The sequence below is a fragment of the Natator depressus genome, chromosome 1 (assembly GCF_965152275.1).
Source record: "Natator depressus isolate rNatDep1 chromosome 1, rNatDep2.hap1, whole genome shotgun sequence".
Classification (NCBI taxonomy): domain Eukaryota; kingdom Metazoa; phylum Chordata; order Testudines; family Cheloniidae; genus Natator; species Natator depressus.
Window position 1 is genome coordinate 36,822,729 of NC_134234.1, and position 23,843 is coordinate 36,846,571.

At 41.4% G+C, this 23,843-nt stretch overlaps 1 protein-coding gene across 9 annotated transcripts in view; it reads left to right on the top strand.

The window, feature by feature from the left end:
• The window catches only part of ELMOD1 (ELMO domain containing 1), a 64,817-nt gene that overhangs the window by 10,703 nt on the left and 30,271 nt on the right, over positions 1-23,843 (top strand). For 5 of the 9 annotated variants that reach the window (XM_074957418.1, XM_074957498.1, XM_074957439.1 and 2 more), the window contains 2 exons: positions 8,626-8,722; positions 23,692-23,837. In XM_074957418.1, coding sequence (XP_074813519.1) covers positions 8,706-8,722; positions 23,692-23,837 — 163 coding nt within the window. In that variant the 5' untranslated portion in view covers positions 8,626-8,705. Of the gene's footprint in view, positions 1-8,625; positions 8,723-19,548; positions 19,688-19,731; positions 19,794-23,691; positions 23,838-23,843 lie in introns of all 9 variants that reach the window. The other 4 variants (XM_074957457.1, XM_074957478.1, XM_074957467.1 and 1 more) reach the window with 2 other exon arrangements.

The following is a 23,843-nucleotide window of genomic DNA, read 5'->3' on the forward strand; positions in this document are numbered from 1 at the left end:
ATACACACAGAATTGTTCTGGTTTCCGCGGCATGCAGAACAGCTCATTGAGCACCAAGTAGGAAACAAATCAATAGGCCACAGAATTTCCTAAAGAACTGTTTCTCATTTCTGAGTCAGCTCAACTGCAGACTCATCAGGAGAAGTTCATTGTATATTGCTCGTTAGCTGTGTCTGGAGTCCTGCAATCCACAGAGGCACTGTAGTAAATAGTTAGCACTTTCCACCAGAGGATATCAGTGCTTCAGAAACATAACACTCCTCGTGCCCTCCGTCTGCAGAACTGTTGTGTAGTGGCTCACTTTACTGGAGTAATGTACATCCTGGGTCCTGCTGCAGTCGTTTGGCTCCATGAAATGTTAACACAAGGATAGTTTTCTCTCTCGCACCCCGTTTCCGCTTGTCTGTCTCCTGTAGCATCAGGGTAAAGTTGTCACTACCACAAAAGCATTCCGGATGCAATGGTAGGAGAGCTTTTCACTATATGAAGGATTTCTGCTCAATCAACATGATTCGTGTTGGAGTTTCCCTGAATTTCTAGATGGTGCTGTTGCATTATCTTCCTTTCACCTTAAAGGGCTGTCCTGCATTGTCCGGTTGCATCTCTTTGGTAAGACTTAGATGTTCATGTCAGTTGTTACCCAAAATCAGTGTGAAGGCAATTAAAGTGCTTATTGACTGGCAACTTGTTCAGCATTGTGCTAATCGAATGGTTAATTTAATCCTGTTTGCTACAAGCAAACGTCACAGAAGATACTTGTCCTTTGTAGAATTCCACAAAATTAAACTGAGTTACACCAGGGATGCATTTGTCCCTTTGATCCATTGTTATCGGAAGGATGCCAATGTTTATCATTCCCATAAACTGTTGTGTACAAGGAATTGTCAAAGATCTCAGGCAATCCTAGAATTCAGTTGCTTTTAGGAGTCAGTAATGAAGACAAAACTGGAGCAAAGGTACCATGGCCTTCAACTCTTGTCGACAGTAAGCAGAGGACCAAGAAAGCAAAATAAATAAAAATTGGGCAGCAGCATTTTGCAGTTTGGAACAGTTGTCCAAATGGCTGCTTGGTGCTTGTGATGGTATCCCCGTACCGCTGCGCTTCGCTTTTGCCAGGGCAATCTTTAACAGAGGACACAATGAAGTTAGAGTAAAAGAGGCAAAATTCATGGACGTATGTGTGTATGTATATATTTTTAAACAAGTCAAATCTCAGACATTGTACGCAAAATACCATTATCATTCCCTTTATAGAAATACAAATGACAGGAATAATGCACATTGGATGATCATTGTTAACTTTTTAAAAACATACTGTTGTGAACAAGCCATGATAACAATGAACTGCTATGAGTGCACCTTTGTGACTTTCGTAAATGAAACCAGATAATTTTGAAATGTCTTTATAAATTACTTAGCATGGGAAAGAAGTTATGAAAGAAGAGTGTTGAAATTGTCAGGTTTTGAAATTTTTGCTGCTTTCTGACGAATAAACTTTCATTTAGGCAAGTTTTGTCCTTTGCAAGGTAAAAGAGTTTGATCTCACAATGTAAAACCTGGTCATGGTTACTCAGCTTCCTGTTCCAGTCAAACCATACATCACCTGTTCTTCTGCCATGGGAAAATCTGCATAGGGCTAGGAAAGTTTGAGTTCAAATCTGGCACCATCTGTGACGTTATATGTACCACCTGACAAAGGGGTGCTCTGGAAATGCAATGTTTGAACTTAAGCTCTCATGCTGCAGGATGAATTTGAAATGCTCAGTCTTCTACAGATTCAGGAAGTAGAAGATTGAATGAGTCAAAATTTAAGCTTTGATTTCCCCATTAACTGCCTGGTGTTGCTACCGGAGATCCCTAGATTGTTTTTGTTTGTTGCCTTGGTGGTAATATTGTATCCATTTTGAAGCAACTATGTTTGCTCAGGAGCCAAATTGAGGGAGGGGGGAAATTGTGTAGTTTTAGCTCCACCCACAAACCATGCTGCTGCTGCCAGCCACTTGAGATGCCAAAACACCATTGCCTGCAGATTGTCTTCGTGATAAATCAGTTCCCTGTTATGTCTTGCATGCAGTGATGTCAGCTGCCCTCTCTTTTGCTATTTGTCAAATAGTTAATGCTGTTGGCATACACACTAACACAGGGGTTCTCAAACTTCATTGCACCATGACTCCCTTCTGATAACAAAAATTACTACATGACCCCAGGAGGGAGGACCGAAGCCTGAGCCTGCCCGAGCCCCACTGCCCCATGTGGGCGGGGGGCAAAGCCCAAGCCCAAGGGCTTCAGCCCCAGGCAGCGGATCTCTAACCTGAGCGCCGCTCCCCCCCACCCTGAGCTAAAGCCCTCAGGCTTCAACCGCGGGCAGTTGGGCTCGGGCTTCAGCTATGGTGACCCCAGTAAAACAGGGTCATGACCACTTTGGGGTCCCGACCCACAGTTTGAGAACGACTGAACTAACATCATTAGGTTTCAGTTATGTGCCTACCTAAGGTTCTTGCATGGCCCCATTGCCATAGTATCTAAACGCCTCACAGTCTCTAACATGTTTATCCTTGCAATGCCCCTGTGAGGCAGGGAAGGGCTGTTATCCCCATTTTACAGATGGGGAATGGAGGGCCGGAGAGACGAAGTGACTTGCCCAGGGTGTCAAAGGATGTATGTGGCAGAGCAGAAATTGAATGCAGGTCTCCCACGCCCTAGGCTAGCACTCTAACCAATGGACAGTCCTTCTTCACAAACACTGTTGCGGTGAATGAGGGCATCACACCTTTTACAGATATTGCTCCAGACCATCTGCAGACAGAGGGCTTGCCTGCACTTAAAATGCTACAGCAGCACAGCTGCGCCACTGCAGCATTTCAGCATAGACGACACCTATGCCAATGGGAGTAGGAGGAGTTCTCCCATCGGCATAGGTAATCCACTTCCCGAGAGGCAGTAGCTACGTCAACAGAAGAATTCTTTTGTCGTCCTTGCACTGTCTACACGGGGACTTAGGTCAGCTTAACTGTGCCATTCAGGGATGTGTAGATTTTTCACACCCCTAATTGATGTCGTTAAACTGACTAATTTGCTAGTGTAGACCATGTCTGAGGCAGAGATCACGATGTTGGTTAAACTCAGTTCATGATGTGACAGTTACTTTACAACCATAAGGACTAGACTTAATACTTTTTAAATGAAAAAGTTTAGATTCTGGAGATTCTAAAATGGCTGACTCTCAAAACCAAAACAAACAAACAACCTTGTACAACTCCCATATTTTCTTCAGCGAGGCAGTTTCAACAACAAATGACATGATTTGTGCTGATTATCTACATCCCATTAAAAAAAGAGACCAGCAACAATTACAAGTTTTCTATTGATGTGGAGTCACCTCTACGTCTTCATCATGGGTCACCTGTGTATTGTCAGTACACTGCATTTTCAGCACTGATGTTTTCTTATGACTCAAACATAAGACTTTGAAACTCTACAATAAGCATTAGTGAGTCAGATGAGTTTGCTAGTCAAATGCATGCTTAGGCCTCTGTGAAACAAACAAAACTGTGCTGGTTTTCTTTCTTTTTCTTTGTGAAATCAAATTGTATTTGAATAGGGTGATTTTCTTTCTTCAGTTGTGTCTAGGGGACCCTTTTTTTTTCTTAACAAAACCAGGACTTTAGAGTTAAGATGTGAAATCTAGCAGTTTACCTTTGATTTATCTCTGCCTCTAGCAAATCTTAACCTTTCAGACTGCTGTTTGTTTCCATCTAGCATGGCAAGATATAATCAACCGTAAGAATCATTTAAGAGCTAAAAGTCAATATTTGCTATAAAAAATATTTTTTCTTTAAAAAGTGTCTCATTGCTGCTAATTCAAGATGTGCTGTAAACCTTTATTTATAGCATTTTCTTCTCTGGCTCTTCCAACAAATCTGGTAGTGTGTGCTGCCCTTGTACCATATCGCCCACAGAGGTTTTTGTTTTTTTGGCACAGACAGAAATGTAAGCATTCTTGACTTGCAGGCAATGAACTTAAAGAGAAATTATCAATTTTCTTTTGATATTTCTTTGATCAGAAAACAGGAGACCACAAGCTGAGTCTTTTTCACAATTGCAGGACACTTTCCCAAACCTGGAATTACATTTAGCTGAAATGTTTCAATCTAATTGAATCACATTGTTCATAAGTAGCATACTTTGGTTAAAATTACGGTGTGTGGCTTTTAAAAAAATCATTGACATGTTAGTTTTGCTGGAAGCAGACGATATACTATTGAGTTGTTACATTTTTGTGGAAATGCATTATAAAGAGTCTGGCGAAAAGAAATTGTAAGGGGATAGTTCTGGCTGTTCTAATTTGTTGTAATTTCATGAATAGCCTAGCATGTATCCAGTCAAGACCAGGTACGTCTTCCTGTAGTGTAAGAAACCACTTTCTAGAAGTGAATGCTGCTAACACTGCTGGGCTCCTCAAAAATAACAGCATTTAAGGGGGTGATCTAGCTAAGAGGAAAACTTTGTAATTCTGCTTCTTTGAAGATACCATTTTACAGAACTCTCAGCCTAGTTTCCCAGCATCGCGGCAGTCTCTTAGGTCTTAGTGTCGTGGGGGTGGGTTAACTTGCTTGAAGGCAGCAAGAGCAAAGTCTGGGTCCCTGACTGGCCATCCCATGCTGAGTATGGATACTGCCTGCCAGTCACAGTAAGTTTCTACACCTACATGGGAGATGGGACTCAGGACCAAGAGACCCCTCTGCTGAAAGGCCCTCTGCCTGCTCTGCTCTCTTTGGCCATTTGGATGGAGTCTGGCTGCCTGCCTGTAGCTAAGCAGAGCTATAGATGTGCATCCTTGAGGCAGTAGCCTTTGCTGCCATCTCATTCACACCAAAGGCTTCCCGTACTTGGTGTTGGGCCAGGTCTGTGCATTTGGGTCTATAGCTTTTTAAAGTTCCTAGGGTGAAATCTTGGACCCAGTGAAGTCAGTGAGTGTTTGCCATTGATGTCAATGGGGGTAGAATTTCAACCCTAATCTTCTTTTTTTTCTAGAACTGGTTTAAAAAAGAAAAAAAAACTAGTTTTGTGAGTAATTTCAAAGCCGTTTAAGGTTCAAATGGTTCTAAGTGGACCAAGGTCTAAGTTTTTTTAGACATTTTTATCTAAAGCAGCAGTTCTGAAACTTTAGCAACCTGAGGACCCCCATTTTGATTAAAAAATGTTTGGGGACCCCCAACCCCCCCCTGCTCAGCTCTGGCCCTGCCCCTGCTCTGAGGCCCTGCCCCTCTCTCCCCTCCCCCTCCCTCACTCGCTTTCACCAGGCTGTGGCAGGGGGTTGGGGTGCAGGAGGGGGTGTGGGCTGTGAGCTGCGGTAGGGGGTTCGGGTGCAGGAGGGGGTGTGGGCTCTGGGAAGGAGTTTGGATGCGGGGTGCAGGCTCTGGGCAGGGGGTTGGCGGGGGTGAGGGGTGTAAGCTTCGCCAGGAGGTGCTTACCTCAGGTAACTCCTGTAAGCGACTGGCACATCTCTCTGACAGTGGCTTCTAGGTGGGGGGCCAGGTGGTCTTCACTCGCTGCCCCTGCCTGCAGGCACTACCCCCGCAGCTCCCATTGGCCATAGTTCACGGCCAGTGGGAGCTGCGGAGTTGGTGTTCAGGGCAGGTGCAGCGCACAGAGACCACCTGTCCCCTCACCCCAAAAAGAGCTGCAGGGACTTGCCGGCCACTTCCGGGAATGGTGCAGAACCAGGGCAGGTAGGAAGCCTGCCTTAGTCCCACTGCACTGCTGGATTTTTAGGGTGCAGGAGGCGCAGGGAGGGAGGGGGAGGAGTTGATCAGCAGGGCCTGTGGACCCCCTCGGAAGCCCCCAGGGGTCCACGGACCCCAGTTTGAGAAACACTGATCTAAAGTATTATCAATAGGGCCATGAAAAATGTGTCATGGACTGTGAAATCTGGTCTTTGTATGCTTTTATCCTATATTATACAGATTTCACAGGGGAGACCAGCGTTTCTCAAATTGGGCGTCCTGTCCAAAAGGGAGTTGCAGGGGGGTCACAAGGTTATTTTAGGGCGGTCGCGGTATTGCCACCCTTACTTCTGCTCTGCCTTCAGAGCTCAGCAGCCAGAGCGCGGCGATGTTGGCCGGGCGCCCAGCTCTGAAGGCAGCGCTGCCGTCAGCAGCAGCACAGAAGTAAGGGTAGCAGTACCGCCACCCCCCACCAGTAACCTCGTGACCCCCCCCAAACTCCTTTTTGGGTCAGGAACCCTACAATTACAACACCATGACATTTCAGATTTAAATAGCTAAAATGAAATTTACTATTTTTAAAATCCTATCACCGTGAAATTGACCAAAATGGACCGTGAATTTGCTATGGTCCTAATTATCAATATTTTTCATCTGCCAAAACTGAGTTTTTCATAAACATATGTTGTTGAGGTGTTTGCTTTTAAAATAATAACTCTGGTATGAAAAATGGAAGAAAAACAAACCCCAAACCAATACTGACCTTTTAAAAACCACTTTTTGAAACAGAACAATTTTTAATTACAAACTTTTCAAAAACTTCAGACGAGCTCTACTTTTTCCACAGGACCTGCCCTTGGCCCATGAAGACAGAAAGTTTCACAAACCCGTAATACTAATGATTCCTACCACTGCTACTCTGAATTTTGGGTTGCAGAACCATAAGTGCAGTTGATCTTCCCTCTGGAGCTCTGGTAATAGAGAAGCACGGTCTCCAACAGGAAGCTCCTTCGCTGACCAGGTTGAAGAAGGAGCTGATTGGGGATGCTCAGAGGGCAACATATATGCTTAGCAAGGGGTGGTGTATGACAGCCAGTAGAGGGCCTAGATTGTGTCCTGTTCCTGCTCCTACTGTCATTAAGGGTCAAAATATCTTACGACTAAAGGCTGTTTCATTTATCTCATGCTAAGACCCAGCAGTGAGAATGCTGTACGAATTATATCTTTAGACAGAAAACTATTGTGGGGGAGGGGGCAGTTTGTCTCCTCCAGTCTTTGCGCTTCTCCTCCCATTTCACCTGCACTTGATATTGTCTAAGGAACATCAAAAGCTTCTCTAGGGAGCATTAGAAGCCTGCTTGCTGTGTTCATTAATGAACCAGAGTTTGTTGTTAGTCTCTGTCCATCCTTTCAAGCAGGCTGTATTCAGGGGACAGCAGCATGATTCAGCCAGTCAAAAACAATCTAAATGGAATGAAGGTTTCACAGTTTAGGGATTATGTATTTTTAGCAAGCAGCATGATGTGATCCAACCAGATAGCTGTGTTTTTATAAATGGAGCACTTGATCTTTTCTTTATAGCAGGTGACAGTATAATATTCAGAGAGGTCAACAAGAGGAAAGGAAAATGATCACTAAGTGGAAGAAGGAGAGTGGGGGAGGAGGAAATTTGCATCAGATTAGCAGTATCATTTGGTCCTGCAAAAGTACAGGGTGTCAGATTTTCCAGGGTTCAGCTCCCTTTGAGCCCCAAACTAAGTTGTAAGATTTTCAAAAGGATGCTGAAAAGGATGCTCTTTTCAAAACGTTGGGTGCCCAATTGTGTGAAAATCTGGCCTTTAATCAGAAGCCTAAATGAGAACTGAATTCTTCTGAAAATCTGATTTGTAGGTAATTAGATTTTTTTTCAAGACATTTTTGCTTCCTCTGCCTTTTAAAAACTGTGATGTAATTATTACTGGAACAGAATGTGCTACCTTGTTGGTGGTTCCCTTTCGGTAATGGATGAATGGTCCCTATATTTGAAGTCTGTAAAGTGTTTTTAGATCCTCCTAGATGAAAGGTGGTAAATAGGAGATGTTTTATTGATCCTTTTGAGTATTTTGCTGTGTAAAATTGATAGTTGAATTCTACATCCTGTTAGAAGTGTTATTTCAGGGTAAAAACAATGCCACATTTTAGAAGCTTATGGAGAAAGGAGGTTGCTGGGGAGAGTCCCAGAAATCTGTCGTGTACAGGCTTGCTTCCCAGAAACAGACTTCTTATCTGAATTCCACCCACTGCTTTCAGCTAGCTGGTAATCACAATGGAACTTAACTAGGCTTGCAGGTCTGAGAAGAGTCTAGTGGAGATGCTGAGAAAAATGTGAGGAAATAAATTGCAAGACAGTAAACATATCACCTCAGGGGTCTTGTTGCCTGGAAGGGTAGTTACCTGTCTCATGTCTCCCATGCATGTCTCAAATCAGGATCCAATTATAATGCTTTGCACTTATTTAGTGCTTTTCATCCAAGGATCTTCAAATACTGCTACAGATACTTAAGAACAGAGGCTTACAATGCCCATGTGAGGTGAGGTGCATTTTTTTTTGCAGTTACAAATGGGAAGGATGTTGCAAGTTCCAAGGAAGTCTATGAAAGAGTTTTTTTTGGGAATCCAGGCATTCTTGCTCTTAGTCGTGGGCGTTATGTAAGAAAATCTGTAACCTGAAAAAGTCATAGAGCAAAGTATTATATGTAAGATTTCAGGCTGAGGACTTGAACATAAACTTACTATTTTTGTTGGCATTAGAATTCATAAAACAATTGCAGGAGGTATGTAGAAGAAATACACTGACCAACTGAGAATGTTGAGACACTATTACATCTCTGTTAGTCAATATGTCTTTTTTTTTCTACAGCATCAGTTATTTCTGCAAGAACAACTTTATCTGTGATCGGTTGAGAAGGATCGTGTGTCTGGAACATCAAAGCCACCACAATGAAGCACTTCCTGAGGTAACCCTTCTCCAAAACCATGTCTAATGATAACTCGTTTCATTGTAGAACAATTTTGCTGTATTTTGGCCATAATCTTCCATGTTACTAGTGGAATATAACTTATTATTGGTTGCTTTTCAGCCACTTTGCCACTACCATTTAATTAAAACTGTCAAAATGTTAGATTTTATTAAAACTACATTTTCAGTTATACAGAATATTGGAACTGGCCTATTGAATCAGATCAGTGATCCATCTAATCCAGTGGCGTGTCACCAGTACTTGATGTTTCAGAGGAAAGTTGAAGAAACTCACAAATGGACAACTAAAGAATGATCCATTAATGGCAGAGAATCCCTTTGGTACTGCAGATTTCAATATTGTTACTTGAGGTTGATCATCCGTAATGATCTGGTACCTAAGCCAAACTTGCTGCCATGACTCTCTTGTTTAAATGGGTTTCCTTCACTACTTCTGTCAGCAGTGATGTAGTGCTAAATTTTGTAGCGTAGGAGCCCTGTAGAGGGGATCTCAAGTTAGTAATACTGTCACATGCAATAGGGTTTGAATATGGGTGCTTTGTCTTATGGTGACACAGGGATTTTAGATTTTGGAGGCTAACGTTTTACCAAGAAATTTTATCTAATGGAAAATCTGCACAACAGCAATTGTGAGCCTTCGTGCATTGGTAATAAATACACATACGTCTCAACATGAAACACACACAACTCCGGTTTTATTTGCCAAACTTCTTATTGGCCAAACTAGGTAACAAGGCACGTTCAAAGCACACATATTGTTAGTCAAAAAGCCCACTGGCACCACATGTAAAATACTGTCTTTACAACATTCATGTTCTCTGCAAACTTCATATGAGGGGAAGATTCACTGGTTTGCTCCAGCTACTTGTGAGCTACTCCATAAACCTGATTTGACTGGCTAATCAGACCAGGTTGACAGTGGTTTTCCACAAGCCCCCACTTATCCTGACAGACGTCCCAGCAGCTGTGACACACACCCTGTTCACTGCAGCCCCTCATCCCACAGGCTCTCAACACTCCCCGTTCACCTCTTAGCCCACCGACAACTCTCCCTCCTGCCGCTCACCCACCGCCCCTGGGACTTTCCTGGCCATTCACCAGCACATCCCTGGCTCAACACTCTGTTTCTGTCCCAGGCTAGAGGGGCTCCTCTCAACCACAGCTACCCAGCAGCTTCGCTAGCTGCCATCGCCCAGCTAACACACGCACAGCACAGGCCAAATTTGAGTGATGAGTGGTATTGCAGCCTTGCACATGGGATCACAGTGCCAGTCCAGTTTGGTGCAGGCAGAGGGAGGCCAGGCCAAACCTGAGCGGCACTGACATTGAGCGCCAGGTTGCACCGTCACTAGGGGTTTGGTCCAGGAGGCTGCTCCTCCATCATGATGGAGCGGCTAGGCCAAACCTGAGTGACACTACAACCTTGCGTGCCAGGTCGCAATGGCACTTGCTCAAATTTGGCCCGGCTGTTCCCTGCCCTGAAGGAAGGGTGGCCGAGTCAAATGGGAATGGCGTTGGAACCCCGTTCACCAGGTGAAGTGCCAGTGGGCTGCTCTGTCCTGGATTTCAGGTGCCGGAGCTACGCTCCGGACCACTCCAGCACCACAACACCCCATCTGTCACTGGCTGTATATAAGCCCCCGGGGAGTGTTGCTGATGATTTGGATTTGTATGCACGCAGCCAGCTCTGATTTTAATGTGCTTTTAGTAAAGCTCCTGTTTTAGTCAAGCCCAAATCAGATCGACAGTCCCTTCATTTTGACCAATATAACCACTTCCCCGTTGTTTGTGAGTCTTTTCCTGTTGGGTGACTAATTAGGGAGAGTTGGCATTGCCCATTGTGAGCATGGTGATGGGCACACTAGAAACTAAAATTCCTGTGGATGCCCAGAAAGAAACTGCCATCTCTCTACTTCATATTATGATGCTCCAAAAGGCAGTGAATGGCGAAAGAGAGTCTTGTTTGTTTACTTGGGAGGCACTCAGGTACTATACTCGTGAGAGCCAAATAAGTATCTTTTTGGGAAATAATTTTTCCCTTTCATGGAAAAGTCTAACATTTTGAAATTACTTTCCATTCTCATTTGGATTGAAAAGTCAAAATAGCAAAAAGTTTTTGCAAAATGGAAAATTCTGAGAAGTTTCAATTTGGAAATGTTGAAGTGGAAAAAGTGGACAGTTTTGAAGTATGTTTCAAAATGAAATCTTTCATTTTTGAATTGACATTTCAAAATGAAGCGTCTCGTTTTGAATCTCCCCCATCATAAAATCCAAAACATGAATCTAAATTGACATTTTTCTCTGAATTTTTTTCTCAAAATAATTTTCCAGTGTTAACATGTTTTTTAGTTGAAAAATTTCAACCAGCTTTGTTCAATAGATAGTGAGCAGCAAACTAGATACCAGCATATAGTGGATATGATTGCAAAAATGCAATGAAGTTTTTGGAGGTGATCATTCCGGTTTAAATAGCACTAGTGAGACAACACCTAGAAACTGTGCACAATGCTAGACATCTGTGATCGAATTAAGAGTGGCAGAACAGGAGCTTTCCAAAGCTGATATCTACTGTTTGCCAAGGTAAAAGAACTGCCTCCTAGTGCAGTCATTTTTCCAGGTAGGCTCTAGGGTAGTGCTTCTCAACCTATTTACCATTGTGGTCCGTGTATGCAGCTCTCTATGCATTATGGGGACCACATCCACGCAATATGTGTATATATATTACCTGTGTGGCCCTGAGGATGTCACATGGGCCGCAGCTGTGTGCTGATTGGGCCACAGATTGAGAACCACTGCTCTAGAGTAAGGAGACTGGGTAGAAACTGAGGGTGACAGAGGTATTTTGAAGCTGCCTCTTGCTGATGGAGTTCATTTGAAGCAAAATGGAAACTAATCCATCCCTGTGGACTTCCCAGAGTGGCAGCCATTATAAAGACGACTTGGGGAGAGAGCCTGAGAACCAGAATAGGCTCTAGAAAAAGCAGATCATATGATAAAACATGTCTGTGTAAGTTCAGAGCCTGTGGCATGAGCGATTCTCTCCATTAGTTACGGAGGTAGGTTTAGGGTGTGGATGTGGCTTGTGTATTAGAAGTAAAACGTTAGAGTGGTCTTGTGTAAAGGAAGGATGACCTTGTGGTTAACACACTGGACTGGGACTCAGGAGCTCTAGTCCATTCTGGCTCTGCCCCAGACAAGTCACATAATTGCTCGGTGTCTCTTCTCTGTCTGTAAAATGAGAAGTACAATTCTTGCTTTCTCCCACCTTCGTCTGTCTTGTTTACTTGGACTGTAAGGGGCCATCTCCGATTGTGCTAGGTGCTGTACATATACATAACAGGGCCTCTAGGTGCTACTAGAGTACAAGACACTAATTCATGTCCTGATGAGGCTAAACAAGACAAATATAAGGGTCGATATAGGACAAGTTTTCAGTAAGGATGAAGATGTTGTAATTTTCATATTGGGTTCTGTGTGGTTTTTAATCTGTTCCTTTTCTGTTGATGTATTGTTTTGGGGTTATTTTTATAATCTGTTTAAAATCCTGACCCATTCCTTTGATGTGGTGATTGTTGTAAATATGGTTTGTTTTAATTAAATATCAAAATTTTCAGGGCATACTATTTAAAGCGTATTCTGTCAAAAATAGATTTTAAAAAATTGATCACTTTAATAAAAAAAAAAAAAAAAAAAAAGCAAAGCTTAAGAGGAAAATATCCTTTAAAGGCGCTTCTTACCCACAACTCAGAAATGGCTGAACTCAAAAATTACCTTTCCTCACTGTGAAGCAGTATGTCTTCCACAGGGAGGGGGGATGGTGGGTTAGTGTTAGAAAAGTTTTCAAAAATTTGGCATTGTATGTGAATGATAGTGACTCTTGCTGACATTGAGACTAAGTTGTTATATGTAGGACTAAGGTAGAAAGATTCCTACGAAGAAATTAGTTATGATGCTGCTTAGTGACACTTCATTTAATAAACTGAAGCCTTGCAATGCTTGAGAGATTAAAAAGCACAATCAGTCTTTCTCTGTATAGATTATATTTGATTTTAAACCCTTCCTTCAGTCATTCCTTGTCCACTTGATCAACTCATCCGTTCAGGCCCTTCCCATGACCCTGCCAGTGAGAGAAAATGGACTTTATGGCGTGTTTGGAAGGATAATCAATTTGCCTCTGGCGAGCCAAAGGAGTAGCAAATTCCAGAGCCAAGGTTTCTCATGGAGAATGCCCTGCCAGCAGTCCATCCTATTTAAAGCAAGGGGACTCCACCTTAAATCTCTCTGCTGATCACAGTTGTTGTAGTGCTGCACCTTGGGTTTCTCAGGTAACCAAACCCCACCCCATTTAATGACCATTTGGCAATGCTGAAACTCTTGCAGATTTTGTGGGGTGAGTGGTAGAAGGTACCATCTGCTTGTGAAAGCGTGAGGCTATTCCACATTCCAGCGGTGGTCCAGCCAACTAAAGACAATGTAGTATTCATTGTACATTAGGGATCTGCTTGGGTCTGCAACTTTCCACATTCTGTCTTTTAACATCCCTTTTGCTTTGGGAAGACTTCCCTGAGAATTTAAAAACTGGACAGATGCTGTTCCTGAATTGGGACTGTCCATATGGTCAGATTTATTTATGCACCTGAACCTTCACTCTCTTATTGTGCAGCACCAACAGAGGACTTATAAATATTGCAGAGAGCATTCTCATGGAGAGATTAATATAACCTCTCCAGAGCTGTCTTTGTTTTCGTTAGTTTCTCGCCTTCATTTGTTGGACAAACCCACGTGAAATGCTCATTAGATCTGGGCGCTCAGTTATCAGATAATGTAGAAGTAAGTGTGAATTTGATAAGCCAACCAGAAGGGAGGGTTGTTTCTTGCTCTCACTTTCTGATTCTTATCACACGTGCATAGTCTGGGGTTTGTTCTGTTTGCTTCAGTTTGACTTCCTGGCTCAACACAAAAGCAGGAACATTTTGGAGAATTTCCTGAAGTTTGAAATTTTGGCAAAAACGGGAAAAGATTCTCATAGAAAACGTCTCCACTTTTCAACCAGCTGTGCTCACAACTGGATCTTGGTGAGGCTGCCAAGATGTCACTTCCTTTTATTATTATTATTATTTTATTTCAGATACTAAAATATAATTAGTTACTTACTGTACTTAACACCTGCTGAAGTTGGTTGGAGTGCAGTTTTTCTCAGTAAATCTCAGAAATTTGTCACCCTCCCTTGGTCTACTGGTAAACAGCCTCCAAGCACTAGCAAATTTTTACAATATGTTATATATCTTGCTCTGATCCCATCAAGTAAAATAAAAATCACCGAGGCAGTTGAAAGTAGGGAATGCGAAGGTGCAGCTCCCAATATAGAATGCTTTTGAATGACTCTGTCCTGATGTGTTCCTTGGTTGCTATAGTGATTTTCCTCCATGTATAAGCGGATGGGCAAATTGGAATTCAGTCTTCCTTATGTCTGAAAAACTGTCTGATATGTCGTACAGTTGTTTTAAAAAAAGGAGCTATCAGGTTTGTGTGGGGCAGACAGATAATTCTCCTTGTAACGATGGCCAACAGAGAACCTTACTGTTGATCCTTATTTACAGCTGAAAGTTACACAAATAAAACGAGGACCAGTCAAATTGAATTGTTCATAAAAGTACAGTGTAACATTTTTAAAGGGTTTTTCTTACTTGGACAAGCTGCTGGTCTGTGGATGGAATACAGAAGTCTTATTTTTCCAAGCTAAAATCGGAGTGCAGTAACGGTACAGTGAGCAGCTCTCAGTGTATTGCACCAGCATCCAGCAGACAAAATGAATAAACATCATCCATTATCTGACGTGACAGAAATAACATCTTTTCCACTGATTTGTGTATGTCTGCAGGGAACAAAGTAGTTGCATAGGTCTCTTGTGTATCTGCAGTATGTAAAACTAGGCATGAAGGGAAGATAGTAAGGGTGGCAAACAAACTGTGGATCTATGGGATGGATTTTTAAATTAGAACGTTTGTTTTAATTTATATCAAACTTAGTCATCAGCACTGGGCATCTAATTAAAAAAGCCAGTTTATCAAGGACTCAGGCAGTTGAATTTGTTCAATACTGATCTGTTCTTGGCTTTGAAAATACTAATCTTCCTACAGCTCTGAAAAATCATTTGAGACCAGAAGAATCGGGCTTGTTCCATTCATTAATTTAAGGTGGGATTTTCAAAAGCTCTCCTCACTGGCCTGAGTTACTCCCACTGAAATCATTGAAATGCTGAGCTTTTTTTGAAAATCCCACCTTTAAACTCCTGGGGGGTTTACTTCCTGCAGGACAGGATTTTCTCAGACGTAGTAGGGAATTCGGGAAATCTTTGAGCTAAAAGAGGATTTGATCTTTTACAGTGGATAAAACAAGTACTCTTGTCTGCAATAAGAGAACTCAATCATGATTAACTTGCATTTTTCATGCCTTTTGTAGTATTTGAAAGGCTGAACAGGCAGTTAATTCACCAGTCATTGACATTCAGCCATGTTTTGGATGGGACACAGCATTTGTTTAACAGAGCATGGGCATACAGTAGAACCTGAGAGTTACAAACACCAGAATTACGAACTGACCAATCAACCACACATCTCATTTTGGAACTAGAAATACACAATCAGGCAGCAGTGACGAAGACAATACAGTACTGTTAAACATAAGCTAAAATAAAAAGGGAAAGCAGCATTTTTCTTCTCCACAGTAAAGTTTCAAAACTGTATTAAGTGAGTGTTCAGTTGTAAACTTCTGAAAGAACAACCATAATGTTTTTTTCAGAGTTACGAACATTTTAGAGTTATGAACACCTCCATTCCTGAGGTGTTCGTAAATCTGAAGTTTTCCTGTATTGCACAATGGTTTAGGACCAGAGGGAAAGAGCAAGGGAACTTTGGATAGATTATTAATCGAGTTGAGATGTGGCTTCAGTATTAATTTTGGTTGAGTCTTTTCTCAGATTTTCAGTTTGTGTTTGACAGTGGATGACAAACATAGGTCCCCATGTCTTGGTATGATGGAGAAGATCAGCAGAGTTAAACTACCCTTTATATAAAAGTCTGACTGACCTGATCAGAAAACACCACATCAAGCACGCTTTTCTATGACGATTATCAAACTCCGAGGACACTATCCACTCCATTAGGATAATGATGTTTAACACAAGTTGAAAGGACCATGGGGCTAACTGAGAGCAAATATCTGACACCCTTTGCAAGCTCAGCTGAAAATGCTCATGTGGATAGCTTCAGAGTGAAGAACATCATCTACTGAGTTATCACCACACTCATGCTGAATAGGAAAGCTTCCTGAGAGCTTTCCTATTCAGCTACTCTTCAGGACCAGCTCGACTTAGTTTGTGAGATCATAATAGTCTAAGGAGTTAGCTACATGGGTAATACACGCAAGTTAAAGCATGTTAAACCCTCATTTGGAAGCTCTAATTCAGAAGTTGTGTCCTTAGTTCGCTGTAACCTAATCTGAGGAGGAATACATTACAGTGTTCTAAGGCCACTTTACTTCTGAATGAGAGCATCCACGTGCGGGTTTAATGCACATTAACTTTGCATCTTTAGTTAATTTGTCTTAACGTCACTGAATGTCGTTGGTAGATGATACGGCTTACAGGCCTGATTGGTTATTGCTTCCCATACTTTTAAATCTGACGTCAGATTGTAGGAATTCTATAGCTTCTAGCACCCTCCTTTCTCCTCTCCACTTCCTCACTCATGGAAGAGACTCCATGGTTAGCATTATCACTGCTGTGCTCCTTCACAGTAGCTTTTTGGTTTCATCGCGCTGCTGGTGCTGCAAGGAAAATCGAGAACAACAGCGTAAGGCTATATGCCCAATTCCTTTCTTTGTTGAAGTAGCTCATGGCAGAAAATGAACATTGAGAAGACCCAGAGAAGAAGAATAGTGACATGCAGAAAGGAAAGCTTGAGTTGAAGACTTGATGAAGTGGAAGAGCAAGAAAAAGAAAGAGGTGAGATAGGGATGCGATACCCATGGTCAGTCTAGTGAGTCAAAGAAACCCCAGAGAGAAAACCCCCACAGAAATTCCCTTGTCATCTGAAATAGTATGGGAAAGATTATAGTTAAAAATTATAATTAAATCCCTGTAACATTTCAAACCACTGTGTGGTATTCTGCAGCTATTAGACATTGCTGTGTGAGCCTGTTCCTAGGTACACCGTATATCTTAAGGGGTGGGAAAGCATAGCAATGTAGGGCTGGAAGAGACCTCAGGAGGTCATCTAGTCCAGCCCCCTGTGCTGAGGCAGGACCAAGTATACCTAGACCATCCCTGAAAGGTGTTTGTCTAACCTATTTTTAAAAGCCACAGGTGATGGAGATTTCACAACCTCCCTAGGTAACCTGTTCCAGTGCTTAACTATCCTCATAGTTAGGAAGTTTTTCCTAATAGCTAACCTAAATCTCCATTGCAGCAGATTTAAGCCAGTTTATTTCTTGTCCTGTGCTCAATGGATATGGAGAGCAGTAGATTACCATCCTCTTTATAACAACCTTTTACATATTTGAAGACTGAACATGCTCAATTCTTTCCTCATAGGTCTTGTTTTCTAAACCTTTAATCATTTTTTGTTGCTCTCTGGACTCTTTCCAGTTTGTCCACATCTTTCTGAAAGTGTGGCACCCACTGGACACAGCACCCCAGTGAGACTCACAACTGCCTTATGAATGAATGACTTCTCTTATAAAATACGTACGTTTTTTACCTCTTTGAATTTCTATCTTTGCTGAGAGCAAGAGCTTGCCCATGTGGGTATCGCTGTGTCACAGGAAGCTGTGTGGTAGCAATGACACCCTATTCCGCTTCCTTGCCATTCAGGTAGAATCAGTGCGAGGCACCGGCAGGTTCTTAGAATTCTAATACGTAACAATTCATGTGCAGGTTACAGTTTATCAAACTGGTTTTTGAGACAGAATGGGAGGCTTGATACTGGTGCTTCCCTTTGAACACTTGCTGATCTTGAAGAATTCTAACCCTTCAAGCTATAAAGTATTTGCGCGAGGCATGTTGGAGCTGCTGTGCCAGGAGGAAGGCGTGTGTGTGGCAGGAAGACAATGGACCAGGACAACATTCATGGGTAAAGGGGGAGGTGGTGTGGGAGGCAGCAGCAGGGGGTAAAGAGAGGAAGAGAGAGTTCTGAGTAGTTAACTCTGCCTAGGGTGACCAGACGGCAAATGTGAAAAATCAGGACAGGGGGTGGGGGGTAATAGGAGCCTATATAAGAAAAAGACCCAAAAATCAGGACTGTCCCTATAAAATCGGGACATCTGGTCACCCTAGCTCTACCCCCAAACCCCCTTTTGGAGCCCGAAATAGAGATGAAACGTTTTCTTAGGGTCAGAGTAACCTTTTCTAAGCCATGTTATCCCCGTTACGTTGAGCTTCATTAATATATTACTCTGCATGTAACAAATCACTTTGAATACTCAAAATTTTTGGGCTAAGGGATGGAGTTCCTGTGTGTGTGCACGCGCAAGTACATACGCTCGCACGAGAGATTTATGCAAGGTAATGTGTGCGTCTGTATACACGTGTGTACTAGTATTAATGCATCATTAAGGTTCAGGCATCAAGCACTCACAATTAAGACATTTACAGTTACTAGTTTACGTCTAACATGGCCACATGCATATTATACAGTATTTTCTTTTTGCGTTTTTCCTGATTAAATGGTACTGCTAACTTATGTGTGAGGCCCTTCATTTTATGTTTGTAGTTTGTTTAAAGTTTCCTAGGAATTTATCAAAAAATTTTAAAAGGTGAAAATCAGGGCAAAAAATTAACTGAAGAGTTTTCTGGGTAAATAGGGTAAATATTGGGAACAGGAGGACAGAAAAAAGCAATAAATAGAGATGGCATCTTGGTACTGAGTGGCACAGGTTGTCAAGCCACCATCTCTCCATCCAGACTCAATCACCAATCTATGCATATGACACGCACGCATGCATGTGTGTGTCTTGCAGTACATTGCCTTAGTTTAACAGACTGCCTTGCAATTACACTTAGACTAATTTATTATTAACATAAAATCTTCTACCTAATGTAACATATTGGATTTTCATAATATAATCAGTATTTTCATAGACTTCAGTGGTCCAAAATAAGAGTGAAAATTGGTAAAAAAGCAAATAGCTTTTGTAAAACTAGGAATTTTGGGTTAAAAAAGACAGAAGGCTTTCCTTCTGTGTTAAGTATGCATAATGCAGACTGTACATATGTGTGTGATGATGTGCGTGTGTGCAGTGTTGTGGAGCTCATGCTGTGGGGGAACAAACCCTACTTTTTAGAAATGTCCTAACTTTTGCATACTTGGTTTTCTGAACCTTAATGTTGAATTAATACTCACTTGAGTGGAGAAGTTTGATTATCATTTTGGAACCACTTTGAGCAGGTGTAAATGGCTACACAAGCCAGTGGCGAATCAGGCTCTACATTTTCTGTGCAAAGAACACATGTGCCAGACCTAGAGCAAGCTTGGGGGAGGGGAGGAAGGGGAATCTATTTCCACAAGAATTTGGAAGGTATTGGCATATGTTGCCAGAGGCAGTCGTGTGTGTCATCCAACCTAATTCAGTGATCATATTGTAATGCCGCACTAGATATTTATTTATTTATTTATTTATTTTTATTTTATTTTATTTATTTTAAATTCTCAATCTTTGTTTCACTTGGTGGGTGTCTAGGAATTTGTCAGTTCACTTTAAAATAAAAACCTAGCCCATTTCATCAGCAGTGTGCTTTCATTACAGGATTTCTGCAAGCAAGAATTCATTTTTATTAAAAAAAAAAAATTGAAAACAAATTTCAGTAACTGTTCATACCATTCTCGTTGTAAAGAAGACTTCCACTATCACAAGGTTAAGATGGACGAGTAGTATAACATTACAGGTATCTACAAAACAAAGATTTTTTTTTTTTTTTTTTTACTTTAGGTTCCTAGTTATAATTAATGCAGTCTGCTTTATTAAAAACAGCCACTGTCAAACGTTTTATGGTAAGTCACATTTGCAGTATCTTTGTCATTTCTTTAGCACTGTGGTCTATTTTTAATAGCTGTACTTTTGGTTAATAATAAAAATAACCTAGCATTTATCTAGCTGTTTTCGTCTGTAGATCTCAAAATGCTGTGCAAAGGAGGTCAGTATCATTATCCCCATTTATAGGCGGGGATAGCCATGCTTAGTACAAGCCATACACAAAATTATAGTGGTGAACATAAATTGGAACGAGGGAAAAACAGCTGTGAAGTCCAAACTCCTTATACCACTATAAGCATGTTTCATCATTGAACCTAAAGGCAGTGCCAGAATAACACGTCACGACTAGCAAGTTTCCAGGAACGCTCGTTCTCCATAAAACCAGATTTTTACCAGTAATGAAAGATGGATTGTCATGTTTAAGCTCCAAGGGAATGAGTTAACTACAACCATAGAGTTTTTATAAAGGAGCTATGCTGTTTGTAAGAGTAATTCTCTGCATTGGAAATAAACATTTTGATTGAGCAGCTTGCTTGGAGATAAATGGATCTTTCTTCTATATGCAAAGAAGAGATGACCACTATGGGCTATGGACATTGCTGCAATAGAAGTACATTGGAATCGTAAAATGCACTGCACACCAAATAGTATATGATATTCATTTACAGCACATATCAGTGATCAAAAAAGCAAATTTTTTGTCTTACTCCATTTGGGTCCCAGCCAGCAGTGCTCTCAGATAGAACTCCCGTTTACTTCATTGGAGTTCTTCCTTAGTAGGAATGCAGATGAGCATTTTAACGTTCCATCAACTTCATGAGGTATCTGTTGCTGAGTTGTGCTTGTTTTGTTGTTTGAAGATAGTAACCTAATCCAGGATAGCAACAACCACAATGACTCATGGGGCATATGTGACTGCTGGAGTACTGAAATGTCCAGCTTTAGAGTCTATTTTTGCAGGAGCAGAATTGAAGATTATGGATGAACACATTGGCTGCCTTTGTATGACACATTTTATTCTCTCCTTTCGCCTGATTTATACTTCTGACTGCTGCAAAGACCTTAACAATATCTGTGCATCTGCTTAGTGGTGGGATTTTTTTTTTCCTAACTGCTGTTTTGTTTGCTCTCTTAATACTAAAAAGTTGGTTGCCTGGCATATATTGGAGTAAATCCTCACTTTTCTTTTAATGTGCAAGAACATTTTAGTGCTAGCAATTGGGGTATTCTCCATATCTGTGTATATTTGATTCCAGAGGGGACACATCATTTAGGCTATGTTTACACTACAGCTTATGTCCGCATAATTTGTGTCTCGGGGTGTGAGTAAACCACCCCCCTGAGGGACATAAATTACACCACCATAAGGGTTGGTGTGGACAGCACTATGTCGGCAGGAGAGGTTCTCCTGCTGACATAGAGCATGTTCACCATACGCGGCACAGCTGCATCGGTGTATGTGTAGACAAGCCCTTAAAAGTCATCAGGCTTTCTGACTGAATCCAAAATACAGACTTCCTGTGGCATAAATACTAAGGGCGCGTCTACACTAGGACACTTAGGCAAGTTAAGACAAATTAACTAATGGTGTAAAGTCAAAGCACATTAGTTCGGGTGCATTTAACCCTCATGTGGATGCTCTCATTCAGATGTAAAGTGGCTTTCCTTGGTTTTAGCTTAATCCTCCTTCAAAGAGGATTAAACTAAACTAAAGGAAACTAAGCACCCACACAGGGGTTTAATGCACCTTTTATCTTCACACCTTTAGTTATTGTGGCTTAATTTTCCTTAGGGTATGTCTACATTTAAAATGCTACAGTGGCACAGCTATAGCCCTTCAGTGTAGACACTACATATGCTAACATCGGCATAGGTAAACCACCTCCCCCAGAGGAAACTAGGACTAGGTCCACTTAACTAGGCCACTCAGAGGTGCAGAATTTTTCACACCCCTGAGTGACCTAGTTATGCTGCTCTAATTTTCTGGTGTAGAGCAGGCCTTAGCGTCTCTGTGTAAATGTGCTTGTAGGGACTGATCTTGACCTGTTGTGAATTGATACTGCTTTATTAATGCTGACCCAGTTTACACTGGTTGAGTATCTTACACAGTGGTCAGGTGTACACTACAAAGTTTTGTTGGCTTAGCTGTGTTGGTCTGGAGTGTGTTTAAAAAAAAAAACACTCTAGCTGGTATAGCTATGTCTGCAAACCCCCAGTGTAGATGCAGGTATGCTGAGAGAATAGTTCTTCTGTTGGAATAGCTGTTGTCATGTGGGGACATGGTGTTACTGTGTCAACAGAAAACTCCTTCTGGCAGCATGAGTCACATTTACATTAGGGACTCTGCTTGTATAGCTATACTGCCAAAGCATTTGAAGTGTAAACAAGGCTTTCGTATTTTAATATAACTAATTTCAAGAACTTGACACATAAGCTTAAATTCGGGATCTGTTGCCAAATATGTAAATTCTGTATAATGTTTTCCAAATATTCTTGGCACTTACATAGCATTCATCACATTACTTCCTTTTATATAAAATTATAGTAGAATGAGAGACGTGGAACTTAACGGGTTGCTCTTCTTGAGCCCTTTTAACATAATACCATTGAAAACTAGTGAGTCATTCTCCCAATTATCAGAACTATTTTTGTAATTAGACTGTTGCTTCTGAAATTAGGGTCTGATCCTTTGGAGTGCTGAGTGCTTCCTGCACTTCCCTTCACTCCTAGTGAAGCGAATGGGAGTTAAGAGTTATTTGACACTCTGCAGGATCTGGTCCTTCAGATCCACAGCAGTAAAAGGACTACATGGATGATTTGCTCAGAGAATGCATTTCTTGGGTCTGAAGGTTTTTCTGCAGATAATAGTCACAGTTCTGTCAAAAAAAAATTTAACTGCAGGCATGCTATTGTGGCTTTACTTACCTAATTCCCTCCTAACTAAACACAGCAAATAATAATAATAATTGTGGAACACTTGCTGCCATCACATAGTTCACTCTGTGCGTTATATCCCTTTCCCCACCTTTGTCTGTCTTGCCTATTTAGACTGTAAGCTCTTCGGGGGCAGGGACCATTTATTACCCTGTTTGTACATCCTTGATTGGTCCTTAAGAAGTACCGTAATAAATGCAATAAAACATATTGTTAGAATTTTTATTTTAGTAACAAAATAATGACATGACTGTAAAATAGAATCCTCTTCAGAACTGCAGCGTACCTAGACTTCTGTGACCTTGTGATTATTATAAACACTGCTGTATAGCTGCTCCCCATCTTCAAAGGGCTGAACAAACATTGGCCCTTCTTCAGGAATCATCCTTGTTCAGGACAGCCACTCAAATGCATGATTAAAGGAAGATTCAGTGCTTTCCCTAATTAGGGCCATTCATTCTCATGCCCTGGGAATTAGGTATCGTTGTATTAATCAGTATTAATAATCCTTTAACATCTCCATTCAAGATGAGAGGTTGAGTGACTGGCTCAAGGGGATAGAGTTTGTATCAAAGTGGGATATAGAATTAAGGAGTTGTGGCTCACTAGACTTTACAGTACTATAATCATTCTGAGCTCTGTACACCCCTTATTATATGGGCATAATTCCTGTTGACATTAAGAAGCCTTATGCACACAAACTCCTGTATTAAGGCGGGGAAGAATTTCATAGAACTAAAATTCTTTTGGGGATTCTTTTCTGAGCTGATTCGTGGTTTGGCTTTTTCTAACTGGGTAAAACTGAAGGGCCTGATTCTGCAAAAGTTACTTGTATAAGTAATCTATTGCAGAATAAGACTCCATTTGTTCCTTGTATAAAAGTTTTGTCCTTCAGATACACAGTTAGGCATCTTAAAATCTTGCCTGTTTCGTTTAGACAAATTCAGTTCCAAATTCTCACTTTAACGTTTCCTTTGACAGAATGTTTGTCCAGGTGTGCCTGTACTTCTACTGTAAATGTTTGTGGCGCTGTCTGAAATTTGTGGTGAGGAAATTAACAGGACGATGTGAATTACAAAGAATCTGTTACAATATCAAACCTGGGGCCAGCAGAACTATGAAGATAGGTAAGT